General features: G+C 33.4%; 2 protein-coding genes across 14 annotated transcripts in view; one reads left to right on the forward strand and one right to left on the reverse strand.

Annotated features, from left to right (window-relative positions):
• LOC129922870 (uncharacterized) overlaps positions 1-14,614 on the forward strand; it is a 47,031-nt gene that overhangs the window by 1,442 nt on the left and 30,975 nt on the right. The window contains exon 1 of one of the 4 annotated variants that reach the window (XM_056010802.1): positions 6,670-6,691. The exons of the other annotated variants lie outside the window; for them this stretch is intronic. The gene's annotated coding sequence lies outside the window, so the exon portion shown is untranslated. Of the gene's footprint in view, positions 1-6,669; positions 6,692-14,614 lie in introns of those variants that run through there. 4 annotated transcript variants of the gene reach the window in all.
• Positions 2,552-14,614, reverse strand: part of LOC106058223 (uncharacterized) — a 29,878-nt gene continuing 17,815 nt past the window's right edge. For 4 of the 10 annotated variants that reach the window (XM_056010781.1, XM_056010779.1, XM_056010782.1 and 1 more), the window contains 2 exons: positions 4,758-4,820; positions 2,554-2,926 (listed from right to left, as the gene is read on the reverse strand). In XM_056010781.1, the coding sequence (XP_055866756.1) occupies positions 4,805-4,820 (16 nt within the window). In that variant the 3' untranslated portion in view covers positions 2,554-2,926; positions 4,758-4,804. Of the gene's footprint in view, positions 2,927-4,757; positions 4,821-14,614 lie in introns of all 10 variants that reach the window. The other 6 variants (XM_056010783.1, XM_056010787.1, XM_056010789.1 and 3 more) reach the window with 3 other exon arrangements.

The raw sequence follows: 14,614 nt of genomic DNA on the forward strand, positions 1-14,614 counted from the left end.
AGAAAAGCACCGCTTATTGGTATGATTTAGTTATTGCATGATCTTGTACACTTCACAATTACACAATTATTATCTTGAGCGGTGTAACAAAGTGACCAAAAACTATTTGGTGTCAATGTGCATCATGCTGTCATGCTGACAGCGTCTATGAATGAACAAAACAGAATGTCATTTATTCCTAGAGATCAAGCCACGTCATCCAAGGAAGAAACACTAATGTTAAGACAATGAAGATGAAGACTTAAACCAAAATACAAAGAGACTTTGCTAAATATGAAACAATCTTGACAGTATTAAATGATATTAAATGATCTTTCAACAAATCAACATGATGCTATGAGATGTACAGGTGATTAAGAAAGCTGCAGAGGACCATGTGAGGTGTGCAAACCAAGGAATGGAGGTTGACGCTGTTATTCTGTACATTCAATTCCCCGAGAACATGGCTAGGAGTGAAACCGAATCCGAAAAGAAGATGCAGATGATGCGATAGTTGCTGTTATTAAACACAATTTAAAGATGTAAAATTTATTTACACGGGTGTATCCTGTAGTTAGGCTGTCTTGTTGTAAGCAAGCCAAGGAGTTTGCGAACGTAGTCACTGCATATTGAAGATGTGTAAAGAACAGGCTGAGAAGCATCATGACAAAAAGCAGAAAACAGTCCTGGTGATGGCTGTTGATACAGACGTCCTACGAGTAATCCTTTGGACACAGCCTTAAATGATGTGTCAGCAGTTAGTTGATAGGGGAATTTAACGAACCTTGTATGTGAATATCAAGTACATAGTTATGTTAATATAGGCATATATTAAGTGAATATCAAGTACATAGTTATTTTTATAGAGGCCAATATAGTAACATGTGTTCACGTTATAAAAGATCCAATTTCAAATGTCATTTAGTAATTCCAACTACGAAGAAGATTGTTCTTATAGCTCACCATGCAGTCTACGTACTAGTAGAAAGGCATTATATTACGCAAATCCAGTTTTCGATACTCTATCAAACATAGCACAATGATTTTGATATGTATAATACGCCCCTCATATGGCATCTTATTTGTGGGCCGAATTGCATAGAAATGCCCGGTCCGATTTTGACGCCCAGTCCGCCCTTGACTCCCAGAGATCAACGAAGACTTTCTAGGGGTTTACAGAAATGAAAAAAATTAAAAGGGGGTCAATGAGGTGCCTTTGGGCGTCTACGGTAATACCATTCGTTTTTCTATTTTTCACATCCCATTAATATAATTATTTTATACACTAATATATGATTTGTGCATTAGTTTGGCTTAGTGCCTTTAAATATTTATCCTGCTACTTATACGAAAAACAAAATTTTTTATTCAATTTCAACATCTATTCAAATAGCTTAATTTCGTTTACAATAACTAATTATTTAGCAAAAAGATATGTAAATTGTGCAGCGTTGATTACTTAAAACTGGAATTTATTCCTTCCTTGTCAAACAGCGGTTGCCCGCCTTTTTATGACAATATGAAACTAATTAAGCTGGAGAATCATTCGAGACGATGACACCTTGATACAAAAAAAAAAAAAAGATAACAGTTTGGATAACTTTCGAACACTCAAAGATAAAGTTCAGAATAGACCAACAAAATCTCTTTACGACATCTTGTAGAGAAGATGATGGTTTGTGAGGGTCTTGCAATATCTCTTTACAAACAGCCAAATACAGCCAAACACTATAAATACAACATTAATTTTACCAGGCCTTTAAGTAATTTTAAAAGCTATTTCACACAAGCCTACATAATTAATTTATAATATTTGAAGGACTACTTCATATAATTACAAATTCTTATATGAACATAATATACGTAGCAAAGGATGATCTGGAAAAAAAAGCCTTTCCAGTGTGTTTGTTGGTTCTAGAATTACAGTGCTATCGTACTTTAAGGCCGTTGTAAATAGAAAAGATCTGCATAACTTAAAATGTAGCTTTAAATTACTTTTTCACTCTTTGACTCAATACGGTAAGAAATTAGTTTTTAAAAAATAGAGTTCATGATTTTGCTAACAGAAATGCTCAGAGCGCTTTGGTCTAATCTCAGTGGTGGACCAGTAAGGGATGAGAGTATCTAGGAGAAGGTTTTTCAGACTTTAGGCGCTCAGTAAACACAACTCTGCCTGAGTCGGATGTCGAACCTCGAGCCCCCTGCATAGGTAGCCAAGTCAAGCCAAGTTCAAGCGCAATTAATATTGATACTCTCTATACGTTCCTTAGAACTTTAATACAGTTACCGAAAAAAAAAAAACGTTTGGAAATCACTGGTTCAAAGTCTTTCTACTGCAGAACGCAGTATTTTTTACATTTCCCTCCCCTTACTAAGCAGTCTATAATAATAAAAAAAAAACAGTATTAAGAACGTTAGGTGGAGGTGTACGAGGGAGTTAAAGTACTTTATCTACCTAGCAAAATAGGCGAACCCACCATTATGAGTTTAACGCTAAAGATGCATTTAACTATAATGCAACATTTTTGTGGAGTAAATAAAACATAAGAATACAAAAAAAAAAACAACAACAAAAAAACCCTGTAAGTTTAGTGTGTTTCCAAACTTTTTATTTCTATTTCTCTAAGCATAACTCTATACAACCATTTTTTAAACATACATTTTATTCTCTTCATTTAAAATCTTGTTAAAACAGTAGTCCGTATCTGTTTTCCAAGCGTAAAATTATGTATACACAATTTAAGATTGCACTAACAATGATTATATATAATTGTATATTTTACATTTTTAAAATTATAGCTAGATAAACTGAACCAAGTTAAAATAATTGTATTTCACAATATTATACATATATTGACACAATAATGTAGTATATAGGAAGATGTTTATTCGTAACAAGTTAGATTCGTAGTTATGTGTTGCATATCCTGTATGGTACAGTAGACATCTGTGCAAGTAGAAACATATATATATATATACTTTTTTATATTAATACAATTCAAAGATTAGACATATACAAACATAGAATTAATATTACGCCTTTTCTTTCTATACGACAATAATATAACTATATATTTCTCTACCTATTTTTCCTAGTACATCCATCATCCATATCTTCCACTTTCTTTGTTTTCTTTATATATATATATATATATATATATATATATATATATACTAGATAGACATTATCCGCGGCCTGCGGGCCTTAGTTTGTGTTTACTAATCAAGTGGATTGGATTTAGATGTATGTTAAACTTAGATAATGACCCTTTCAAATTTTTCTCTTTCGCCATTGTAAACATGGCCTAGATCCATGAAATAGTAATACTTTCATATAGTTGGGCAACTTTTATTTTCTTGAGTGTCTTATGTTTGTTTTAGGGCTACTATACATACGCCACGGTTCCAGTTAGCACCCAAGGAACATTTATGCCAAGTTTAATCAAGATTTGTCATACAGATTTGTTTACTATTCGGGACATACATACGTCTTACTTTCTACTTAACAAGTAAACAAGTACCTTCATTGACACTTCTTCCACTTAGCGTGGACGAGGACGCAAATAAAATGAAACAGTTAATATTTTCCTTGTGCCGAGGACAAGTAAACGCCTTTCACGAATAAATCCACGGCAATTAAATTTACCAAAAACACTATTCTTTTTTTATTCGCAATTTCGATCCAATGTTTTTGGAAGACGATAATAATACAAAATGAACTATTTTATTTAATCCTAACCTTTTTTAAAACTATGTAGATCAGATCTTTGGTATCTGAAGTACTATTTCATTACAACTATCTTCTTTTAAGAGTGATGACTGTAATTTATAATAAGAAGTTAAATCTAGGTGGGCATTTTGTGTAGATCTTAAACCGAAAATCCCTTTAATTCTCACTGTAAAAATTAGACATATTAGATCTAAACTTTGTTATTAATACTTTAATTTTTAAGCACTTTACTTGGTTTCTACTTGTTTTACTTTACTTCTTAATTTCTTATAAAAATTCATCACACTCGATTAGCTCAGTCGGTATGTAATGATCTTTAACACTCGATTAAACAACTGATGGTGTTTGAAAGCATTAGAAAGCCTTTTAAATATTTCCACAAAAAAGCGAGCAGTTGAAGAGAAAACTCCAAAATAAAAGGGGTGGGGGAAAATGAGAAATGTGTTACAGAGCTTAATAGGCCAGACACGAGTGTGTTTGGTAGGCCGATTTTAAGCAGGCTGATCCAATAAAGCCTAAAATGCACTAATATTTACTAGAAAACTGGAACAGGGTCATGGGGTGGGTAGTTAAAAAGTAAGCGATTTTATTGACATTGCGAAAGAATTACTTTGTGTGTGCAGCCAAAAGTATAATGTGGGGCTATGCAGAATCACCAGAAAGTAAAAAGAAAAAAGGACCTAGGCCGGAATAATCATATAGAGTCTATCAAATACTTCGAATTAGAATTGAAAAGCACAAGACTAGTCAAATATTGTAACTAAGAATAGGGGGGGTGGGGTGTTGAGAGAAAAGTGATAGTTCAATTTACGAATAGGTCCAATTCAGATTTGTGGATGATAGAATTAGCTGGCCAAAGGAATGTATAGGGAAATTTACAACATTATAGTGTTTAAAGTAAGAAAAACGTGGAATGGGCTAATGAAAAAATGAACAATACACAGCCTTGGAACAAATCAGCGGGCGAAGCCCGCTGGTTAACACTAGTATATATATATATATATATATATATATATATTTTATATATATTCAAATTTAATTTCATTACCTTCTTTCGTGCTGCTCCGACGCTTTTTAAGTCTGTATATGTCAGTATTATCTATGTTTATAACTGACAAAGAAATAAGTGAAAGATTATAGTGATTATTAAATAAAATTAAATCTAAGCACTAAAATAATATAACTAAATCAGTTTAAAAAAGGAAATTACAAAAATACTTTAAAAAAAATCAAAGCCTATATTAAGTGTAATAGTATCAATAATTTTGAATCAATGATATAATTAATTTTAAACAAAAAAGGAGATTCTAGATCAGTGGTTCCCAGACTTTTTTGTCTCGTAGACCCCTTGCCATGTTTTCTGATTTTCGGTAGACCCCCTGCTTAACTTATATTGCATTTTTGCACATTCACAAACTAATTTTTTGAACTAATTTCTAAATGCAGTGAGTCAAAGATTGAAAAGTAGTGTAAAGCTACATCATAAGTTAGAGAAATCTATCTTTTTTTTACAGATATAATTCAAATTTAAACCAATTAAAATAACAATTAATGTGTATTGCTGGAATCACCATGCACATTGGAAATTTTTTTTTTGTATTTTCATCATCCGTTTCTACGGATATTGTTTCATATAGGAATTTGTTGTTCTATGAAGTAGTCCTTCAAACATTAAATATTAATTTATTAATTTGCCTTATGTATTATTGTAAAAGTATTCGCAAAGAGTTTCTCGTGTATTTCTTGATCTTTCACGTTTGGCTCAAATATTGCGCCTGCGGAGATGTTTTCACTAACAGGAGAAGGGGCAAAGGTGAGTTACTGGCGCCTAAACCAGTAAGCTTCTGGCAGGAGGGATTCATTAGCCTTGGCTTGCAGCCTACCTAGCCGAAGGAAAATAGAATTCAAACCTCTGCTGCTTTGCAGCTATACACCCAAACATGGGAAAGGTTTCGTGGGTCAGCCCTGGGGAAAAATATGGAGCTGAAGACCATTAGGCAGTTAGCAGCTTTACTGCTCATCCCACCGATGTGCCCTTGAACTGTAGTGTTACTAAAAGAAATTCGTTTCATAATATCAGATGAAGGTTTGTGTAAAACAGTTTTTAAAACTACTTCAAGGGCTGGTAAAATCAATGTTTTATCTACAGTATCTATAGGTAAAGAGATCTTGTAAAATGCTCACAAACCACCATCTTTTCTATATGATGTTGAAGAAAGATTTTGTGAGTCTATTCTGAACTTTTTCTCACTTTTCTCTTTTTATCAGGGTGACATCGTCTCAAATAATATTCGAGTGTAATTGGTTTCATATGGTCATAAAAAGGCTCTTATTATAGACAATCGCTTATTTAGCAAGGAAATAAATAATCAACGCTTTAAAATCTAGATTTCTTTTTGTTAAACATTACTGACATGTAGACAAAATTAACTATTTAAATAAGTATTGAAATAAAATACAACTATTTTACTTTTGAATTAAGTAATATACATTTACAACTAAGGTACAAATCATTTATAAGTGTTGGAAATAGTTACTTTAATGGGGTATTAACATTAAAGTCATAGACCCCCATGGACATCTCATAGACCCCCAATTTACTTTTTCACTTTCGTAGACCCTTTGGAAGTAGTCATAGACCCCTGGGGGTCTATATAGACCACTTTGGGAATCACTGTTCTAGACTAACTAACTAAATCTTGCACCAATTGTTTACATTTAGTACTACTACATGTTTTTGTCAAGGTCAATGCACAATGATCCCGTTACTTTGCGAGGATCAATAGGGGGGGGGTGAAGGAGGGGCCATTTAAGATCATTTCTTTTTTAAGTTTTTGACTTGATTTCAGATCCAATTTTAGATACATAGGCTCAAGCTGACGCATATTTCCTCTTTATATATATATATATATATATATCTTTTCTTTGTTTTTCTATTGCTAGTTTCAAATTTTTAGGCGAAGAGTTAATTCTCTACATAAGGTCAGTATTGTCTCTAAATCTTATCTTATCTTATATAATACAGACGTTACTTCAAAAAAGAAGATGATTACGTCCTATGCGTCATGCATTTAGTCATGCATATTAACCAATGACTTAAATTCAGCCAAGTCACTGGTTTTCCTGGCTAGTTCAGGCAACCCATTCCATGCTCTAATAGCACTAGGGAAGAAGGAGTGTTTGTACAAATGTGTCCTAGCATATGGTACGAGGAATGTGTCTTTATCTTTGTGTCTTTCAGAGTATTTTATTAAATTTTGTTTTTGTATTTGAAGATTTTGGTTCAGTGTTTTAAGTATGATTGCTACTTTACGTTTGATTTTAATAAAGGTGTTACTCTAGTCAAATGTGAATATTCGTTTGTTATGAATCGCACTGCTCTATTTTGTGTCTGTTCCAGTTTCTTAATGTTGAGGGGTCCCAAACGGAGGATGCATATTCTATTATTGGCCTAACCAAGGTTAAATAACATTTTAATTATTTTAATAAATCCTATTGCTTTGTTGGATTTTTTTGTAGTTTCATCAATATGTGGATTCCATGACAGTTTTTCATTTATTATAAAACCTAGGTATTTTGCGTTTTTAGTCTGTGTTACTGGTTTGCCATGAATAAGATAAGTGGAATTAATTTTAGTTTGTTTGTTACTCTTAACAACTGACATTTTTCTGGGTGGAAAGACATGCACCAATTTGATTCCCATTTCTGTAATTCATCTAATTCTCTTTGTAAAATATATGTGTCTTGTGTTGTTTTTATTGTTCTATATATTATGCAATCGTCTGCAAATAATGTGACTTTTGTTCCTGAAGTAATGCAATTTGGTAAATCATTTATGTAAATTAAAAATAGTAGTGGACCCAAGACTGTTTATTGAGGTACACCTGAGTTTAATGTTATCGGTGTTGATTTAGAGTCATTTATTATTACAGTTTGTTCTCTCCCTATCAGAAAATCTTTAATCCACTGATGCAGTTGAGCATTAATGCCGAAATATTTTAATAATTTTTTAAGCAAATTATGGTGGTGAACTTTGTCAAAAGCCTTAGAAAAATCTAGTAATATAGCATCTATTTGTTCACTATTATCTAAACCTTTTGAAAAATCATCAATTAGTCCTATTAGTTGTGTTTCACATGATCTATATTTCCTAAAGCCATGTTGGTATGGTGTGAGGACATTATGTTTGTCTAAGTGGTTTATGATGTTGCTACATATTATGTGTTCTAGTATTTTACATGTGATGCTGGTAAGTGATACTGGTCTGTAGTTTCCTGGGTCAGATTTTTCTCCTTTTTTAAATAGGGGGGGTGACATTAGCTTCTTTCCAGTCCTTTGGTACTCTGCCCTGGTTAAGTGAAGCCTGAAAGAGTATTTTGAACACTGGGGCTAGCTAATTGCTTAGTTCTTTGAGTAATCTAGCTGGAATACCATCAGGTCCAGAAGCTTTATTTGGTTTGGTTTTGGCTAATAGTTTTTGAATTCCATTTTCTTGTACTACTATATCTTCTATGTTGTCTACTTGGTTCAAATTCAGTAATATGCCTTTGTCTCCTGGGGCTGAAAATGCTGATGCAAAGTATTTGTTTAGGATGTTTGCTTTAGTTTCATTATCATTATGTATTATGTTATGTTCATCTTTTAATGGCGATATGCCTGTTGTTTCCATTTTCTTAGACTTAATGTATGACCATAGGTTTTTGTTGGTATCTTTAGATATTACATTGTTTATGTATTCACTCTGCAGCTGTCTGCTTACTTTTTGGGTTAAGTGTTTAATTTTTATATACTTTTTGTAAACTCTTTCTGCATTAGTCTCTTTAAATTTTCTATATAGGTTTTCCTTCTGTTTACAAAGCTTCTTTAGTCTATTATTAAACCAGCATTTATTTATTTTGTTTGATGTGTATTTAGTTGGTATATGATTTTCTATAATGCTTTTAAGATGGTTTTTAATGAAATTCCAGAGGTCATCGACTGGTTGGTTAATGTCTGTTTCTAATAAGAATGTTTGTTGAAAGTTTAATGCAACTTGGTGTAGTTGTGTTAGGTTACATTTATTCCAGAGTATGATTTTTCTTTTGGGTTTTGTATTGGCTACTGCTTTTATCTGACTGTGTATTTTTATGATCTCATGGTCTGATAGACCAGGGATAATTTCATAATCAACTACTAATCCAGGTTTGTTGGTTAAGAAGAGATCTAATGTGTTGTTTAATCTAGTTGGCTTTTTAATGATTTGATCTAAAACTTAGGTTGTGTAAAGTTTCTATGAAAAGCTCATTTATGTCCTTAAGGTTTTGGTGTCTATCTATGGTTATTGTTCTCCAATTTATATCAGGTAGGTTGAAATCACCCATAATCCAAAAAACTGCATTTTTATTTATCTTTTTAAGTGTAGTAATCTGATTACATAGTTCCTGCATGTATTCTAAACTAGAATTTGGTGGTCTGTAAATGCTGCCTATTATTAGGGATGTTGAGGTGGTATTCATTTTACAAAATGTTGATTCTATATTTTTTGAGTTAGGTAAGGTAATTTCTTCTGCTATAAGAGTATTTTTTATTGCTAAAAGAACTCCTCCATGGTTATCAGCCCTATCTTTTCTAAAAAATTCATAATTACTATTGAAAATTTCTGCATTATAAATTTCAGGATGTAGCCAAGTTTCTGTTCCTGCAATTATGTCTGGTTTCTCACATTCTAATAAAATTTCTAAGTCTGCTGTTTTGTTCCTAATGCTTTGAAAATTTATTACTAAGGTTTTAAGGTATTTTGGTATAACTTCTAAATCGAAATAAAGTAATTATTACTAACTGTTAAGATGTTTTGTCAATTGATTTGACAATCGATTAGTTGTTTGATAGGTAAGAAGATTGCTTAATTGATTTTGTCAATCGATTAGTTATTTGATAAGGCAATTAATTATTGTTTTAATTTGATTCGAGAATCGGAAATGGGAGAAATAACGTATACAACGTTACACTCAAACAGACACAGGCTGTGTGAATTTTATCTTTCAGTGCGCTGTTACTCTCAACGAGTAAGAGTAGGGCCTACAATATTTGCTTCGCTATCTTTTTAATGTTTAACTCATTATTTTTTTTTGCGTGTGAGAGTGATTGTTCTTTAATTTGGTTGTAAATTGGATGCAGGACATAGACGTTTTTTTTTATTTTTTGTTTTTTTTTTACAAATCACATTGTGTCTATGGTTCCGCTTTTTTGGATTATATCACGGACCCAAAATATTTAAATATTTTATATGCTTAGTGAATTTTCCCATTTTTTTAAAATTATCTTAAAAGTGAAAAAATAGTGTACAAATTAGCGATTCGTCAAAATTTATAGATAAAACGTAGAATCCTAAGGTTAAATCTTTCAGTAATTCAGCTCTGCAAGGGTCCCTATGTGTATCCGACCATAGTCAATAACGCAGTCATAAAAAAAAAAGCTATCATTGCCATTCATTCATACTGTCCCGTCTTAGCTGCTGCATTACAATGCTAGCTACTATATCCAATGACCTACCCTTCATGCCAGTGTACCATTAATTAACATTCGCTATGCCACAGTAATACTCTTCCTGTTTTGATCTAGGTCCACACGCAAGCAGGCCCTAATCAACTGGAAAGAATGACATTTTTCTTTTTTTTTTTTTTTACAGGAACCACGCACACTTATTTCCCTTTTTATTCTTTTTTTTTTGTTGGGCGAAAATAAAAACCGTTTTTTTTTCACGTTTGCAATGGTGTGCTATGCCATGCAGGACGTAGGCCAGAGTCAGTGGCCTAGCTACCAATGTGCGGGTGGTGCGGGCCGCACAGGGCACCAAGTGGAGAGGGGCACCAAAATTATCCCAGCGTGTATTAAATTCCTATTTCCTTTTCAGTAAAAATGACTAATTGTATGGATACGAACAAACATAAACTACTGTATTGTAAACATGAACTAACGATTTATAAACTAGTCATGTCGCTATTTTGTTTCATCTCCATGACTATTTCTTCAATACAATGTAAGCTATAGAACAGTTTGAATCTAATTTACTAGATTTATTTCGGACACACGGTACATGTTGTTACTACACTGATCGATGCTCTGTAATATAAAGAAGAAGAAGAAGATAGGCCAACTTTTTTTTACTTCATTGTTTAGTCCATTGGTTTAATCTAGATATTGAGTTTACAAATATATTACTTAACACTTGCTCTAAACAATTGTCTTAGTTTATTCATTTCTTTATGATTCTTAATAGTTTAATTTTTGAAATAATTCTATTGTAATGTCAATTTTTTAAATAAGCTAACCTTTGTTTTCTACGAGTTTTTTTTTTAAATTAACTAGTTAATTGTAATACTGTAACGTAAACAAAATGATGAACAGTGCTCAAGACTGACTAGTCTGGCTGGCGCCTCAAAACCCTTTTAAGCTCAGACGGAGAAATCGGCATCACTGGTTCTGTCCAGTCTGTGTAGTCTATAAGGGCCCCATATCCAGATCTATCGGGGTCCCTCATTACCGACCCATAGGTTTAGCAGAAAATGGCATCTTATGGGTAGGACTTTAGTGTAGCTGATGCCAAGTTTTGGAGTATGGCAGGTGTTAATCGCCTCTTGGTGGCTCCCTCTTGCCCTATTAGGGACATGTTTATTTGTGGGGCTGACAATCTCCTCCACGAAGGGCAAGTATTAATTCTTCTAATAGGAATTCTTTCAGTGGACAGCCCAAATGATTTTGACAATTGGTCGCAATGTGGAGGAAATAGAAAAACATGAGACCAGCAGAGCTCACATTCAGTCATCGCTTTCTTGGACGGAACTTGAAGTTCGCCTGAGAGTAGGAAACAATATGGACAACAAGGGTTAGGGTTAGATTTGATTATACAAGAGACGAAAACCTGGAGAGTTAGTAAATTTACTATCAAAGTACGATCCACTCTTGAGGGAGCATGTGCTTCGAACTAACCTTTGTTCCAGACCGAATACATACATGTCTCCACAAATACAAAATGAATTTATTACAATATTGGGGGATCACGCTAAAAAACAAATCATACAACACGTAAAACAAGCCAAATATTTCTCTATTATTTCTGACAGTACACCTGACATCTCAAAGCTGGATCAAACTTCCGAAATAAATTTTACGGTACGTTGTCATGGATAATGACTGGGTGCAGGTTCGTGAGTCTTTTATTGACTTCATCGACACAAAGGACAAGTATGCTGCTGGAATCGCTGAGATGATTCTAGAGAAACTGCGTTCGGATGGCTTAGACATAATGGACTGCAGCGGTCAAGGCTATGATAATGCTGCGGTCATGAAAGGTCAAAACTACGGTGTCCAAAAACGTATTCTAGAAATCACTATTTATTGCCTGCTCAAACTCTGGCGACATTAACTAACAGAGATGAAAATTCATCGACTAGATCTGAAGCAGGTGGATTATTGGTTGCTGTTCAGTCTTTTAATTTTCTCACCTATCTTGGATTTTGGGCTCCTGTATTAACTGAAACTAATGATGCGCAATTCTACCTTCAAAAACAAGGATTGTCTATTCGAGACTGCTAACTCAAACTAAAAACATTAGAGGCATTTTTAAGTAGTAATCGAGAGGACGTCGCTGAAGCCAGCATTACCTTTGCCGAAAGCGTGTGTTCAGATCTGAGAATCAGTACAGAACCTCAAAAACGTATTGGCCATAAGAAAAACATGCCTGGTGAGAAAAGTGACTACTCTGTACTTACACACAAAGAAGAGCTACGAAGGGAAATTTATTCTACCTTGGACAGGATTGTTCAAGAAATAATCACCCGATTCGAGCAACTTCATGATGTAGCAGATAGATATGAATTTTAGCCGCCTTTCCAGATATTAAATCCTCAGGTCGAAATCAATCTCGATAGTACTCCTAGCGACATTGATAAAAACGAATTTCTGCTGGAGCAAAAGAGGCTTCAACGGTTTGTCACAGTTTCACCAGAAGCCTCCAAACTTCCAAAACAAAGACCTGTTGAGCTCTTGAATTTTATAAATATCAGCTAGATGATTCAGTCCCGAATATCGTCATCATGATTCGCATATTTTTGACTATTGCGGTAAGCGTCGCTACATGCGAAGTTTTTCCAAACTTAAACTGATCAAGAATTATTTGCGATCAAAGATGACTCACTAATTTGGCCATTTTGTCCATTGAACAAGAGCTGGTGGAAAAAATGGATTTCGATAAAATTATTGATACTTTTGCCAGTAAAAAAGTCCGTAAAATTCATTTGTAGTATGTTTATGTCAAAGTGATTTTTTTTGAATTAACAATATTTGATTTATGAATATATATTATTTTGAACAGGTTTTGCAATGTTATTAATTATTTTTTTTTGTTTTTGTTTTTTTTTTTGGTGGGTGGGGGGGGGGCATCAAGATGAGGTACCGCACAAGGCATCAAATACTCTAGATACGCTACTGGCCAGAATTACTACAGAAGGAATACTGATACGTATGACATTTTCTGAGTTCGAATGAGCGAGCATGTATCTTGCGACTATTTATATTATAAAACACGTAGAAGATCTTTGAACTAATATATATATATATAAATATAAGTATTCCTTTCAATATATATATACAATGGTTACCGATAACTTATTTCAATAACTTTACACATGAATAAATGTAATGTTCATTACTAATCCAACGCACGTAAATGTATGCGACATGTCCATTCTATAAATAATTATGATGACATGATTAAAATTTATACAGCATGAAGTAACTGAAGTGTGACCAACTGTGCAGTACAACTGAAAACAATGCGTGAGTAGACAAACTTAGAACCTACGCAAATTGTATATTTAACATTGTCGCTTAAGTGTACCAGAGTATATAATGTGTTATACAGTGGCGTAGCAAGATACCCGTGGGCCCGGGTTCAAGAATATATTGGTGGGCCCCTCTCCCTCAATAAGACGACTGTAATGTGCGACAAAACAATTGAATAATCTGAATGTATCGGCTTATTTACCCAAAGACATTACAATGCAAATTAGAGTAGCTGTTTAATAACCTTATTCCGTTTTAAGAGGAACTTCAACACGAATAAAAAGTCAATGTTTGTATATTTTTTTTTAACATAATCAAACGAGTTAAGAGAGTTTGAAATATATAAAGAAAAATTTTATGAGCTTTAGCTCCCATTCTACACATTGACATTTCTAAAACACTTCTAGATGTAAAACTTTGAAACATTAATACAAACTAGTATCTAATTCTACGTCTATTATTTAACAGTAAATAGTTGGAATATTTATTTACTAACATTACTCTGTCCTTGTATGTAGCAAGGTGAGAAACCAGTGCATTTATTTCTAATTTCAACATGCATACGTCTTGAGAGCAGCCACTAATGAAAGAGACAAATGATGCTGAATGAATGTCCTAAAGTACCGGTATTTTTGCCAGCACTGCATTGCCCAACAGGCCTATAATCTTGTTTTGAATCTGTGGGGCTTTTATTTTATTGTCAAATTTCAATATTCTTAGCAATTTTCTGAGGTTTTTGTGTACATATAAAGGTATTAACTTTGTTTAAGAGCTATGAACCAAATTTCAAGCAAATACTAAGCATTGGTTAGAGAAAGGCACTATTTCCTGATCCATGTAGTCATCTTACTTTCTTCGAGATCTTGTTCTAAACATGCTCCCTAAGTCTGTTTCCTCTTTTTTCTTCTTCTGATAGGAAACCTCAATTTTAGCTTTATCATCATGGGAATCCTTGGGCCTTAGGCGTCTTTTCTTTGCCTCTTTTTTTGGGGCCCTCTTGCCTCTTTGTGGGCTTTTTTTATTTATAAGTTCTCATAATTTACAAGTATTAAATCATAAACTGCAATAGCTCAAACCAATTTG

Source organism: Biomphalaria glabrata, chromosome 14 (assembly GCF_947242115.1).
Source record: "Biomphalaria glabrata chromosome 14, xgBioGlab47.1, whole genome shotgun sequence".
Classification (NCBI taxonomy): Eukaryota; Metazoa; Mollusca; class Gastropoda; family Planorbidae; genus Biomphalaria; species Biomphalaria glabrata.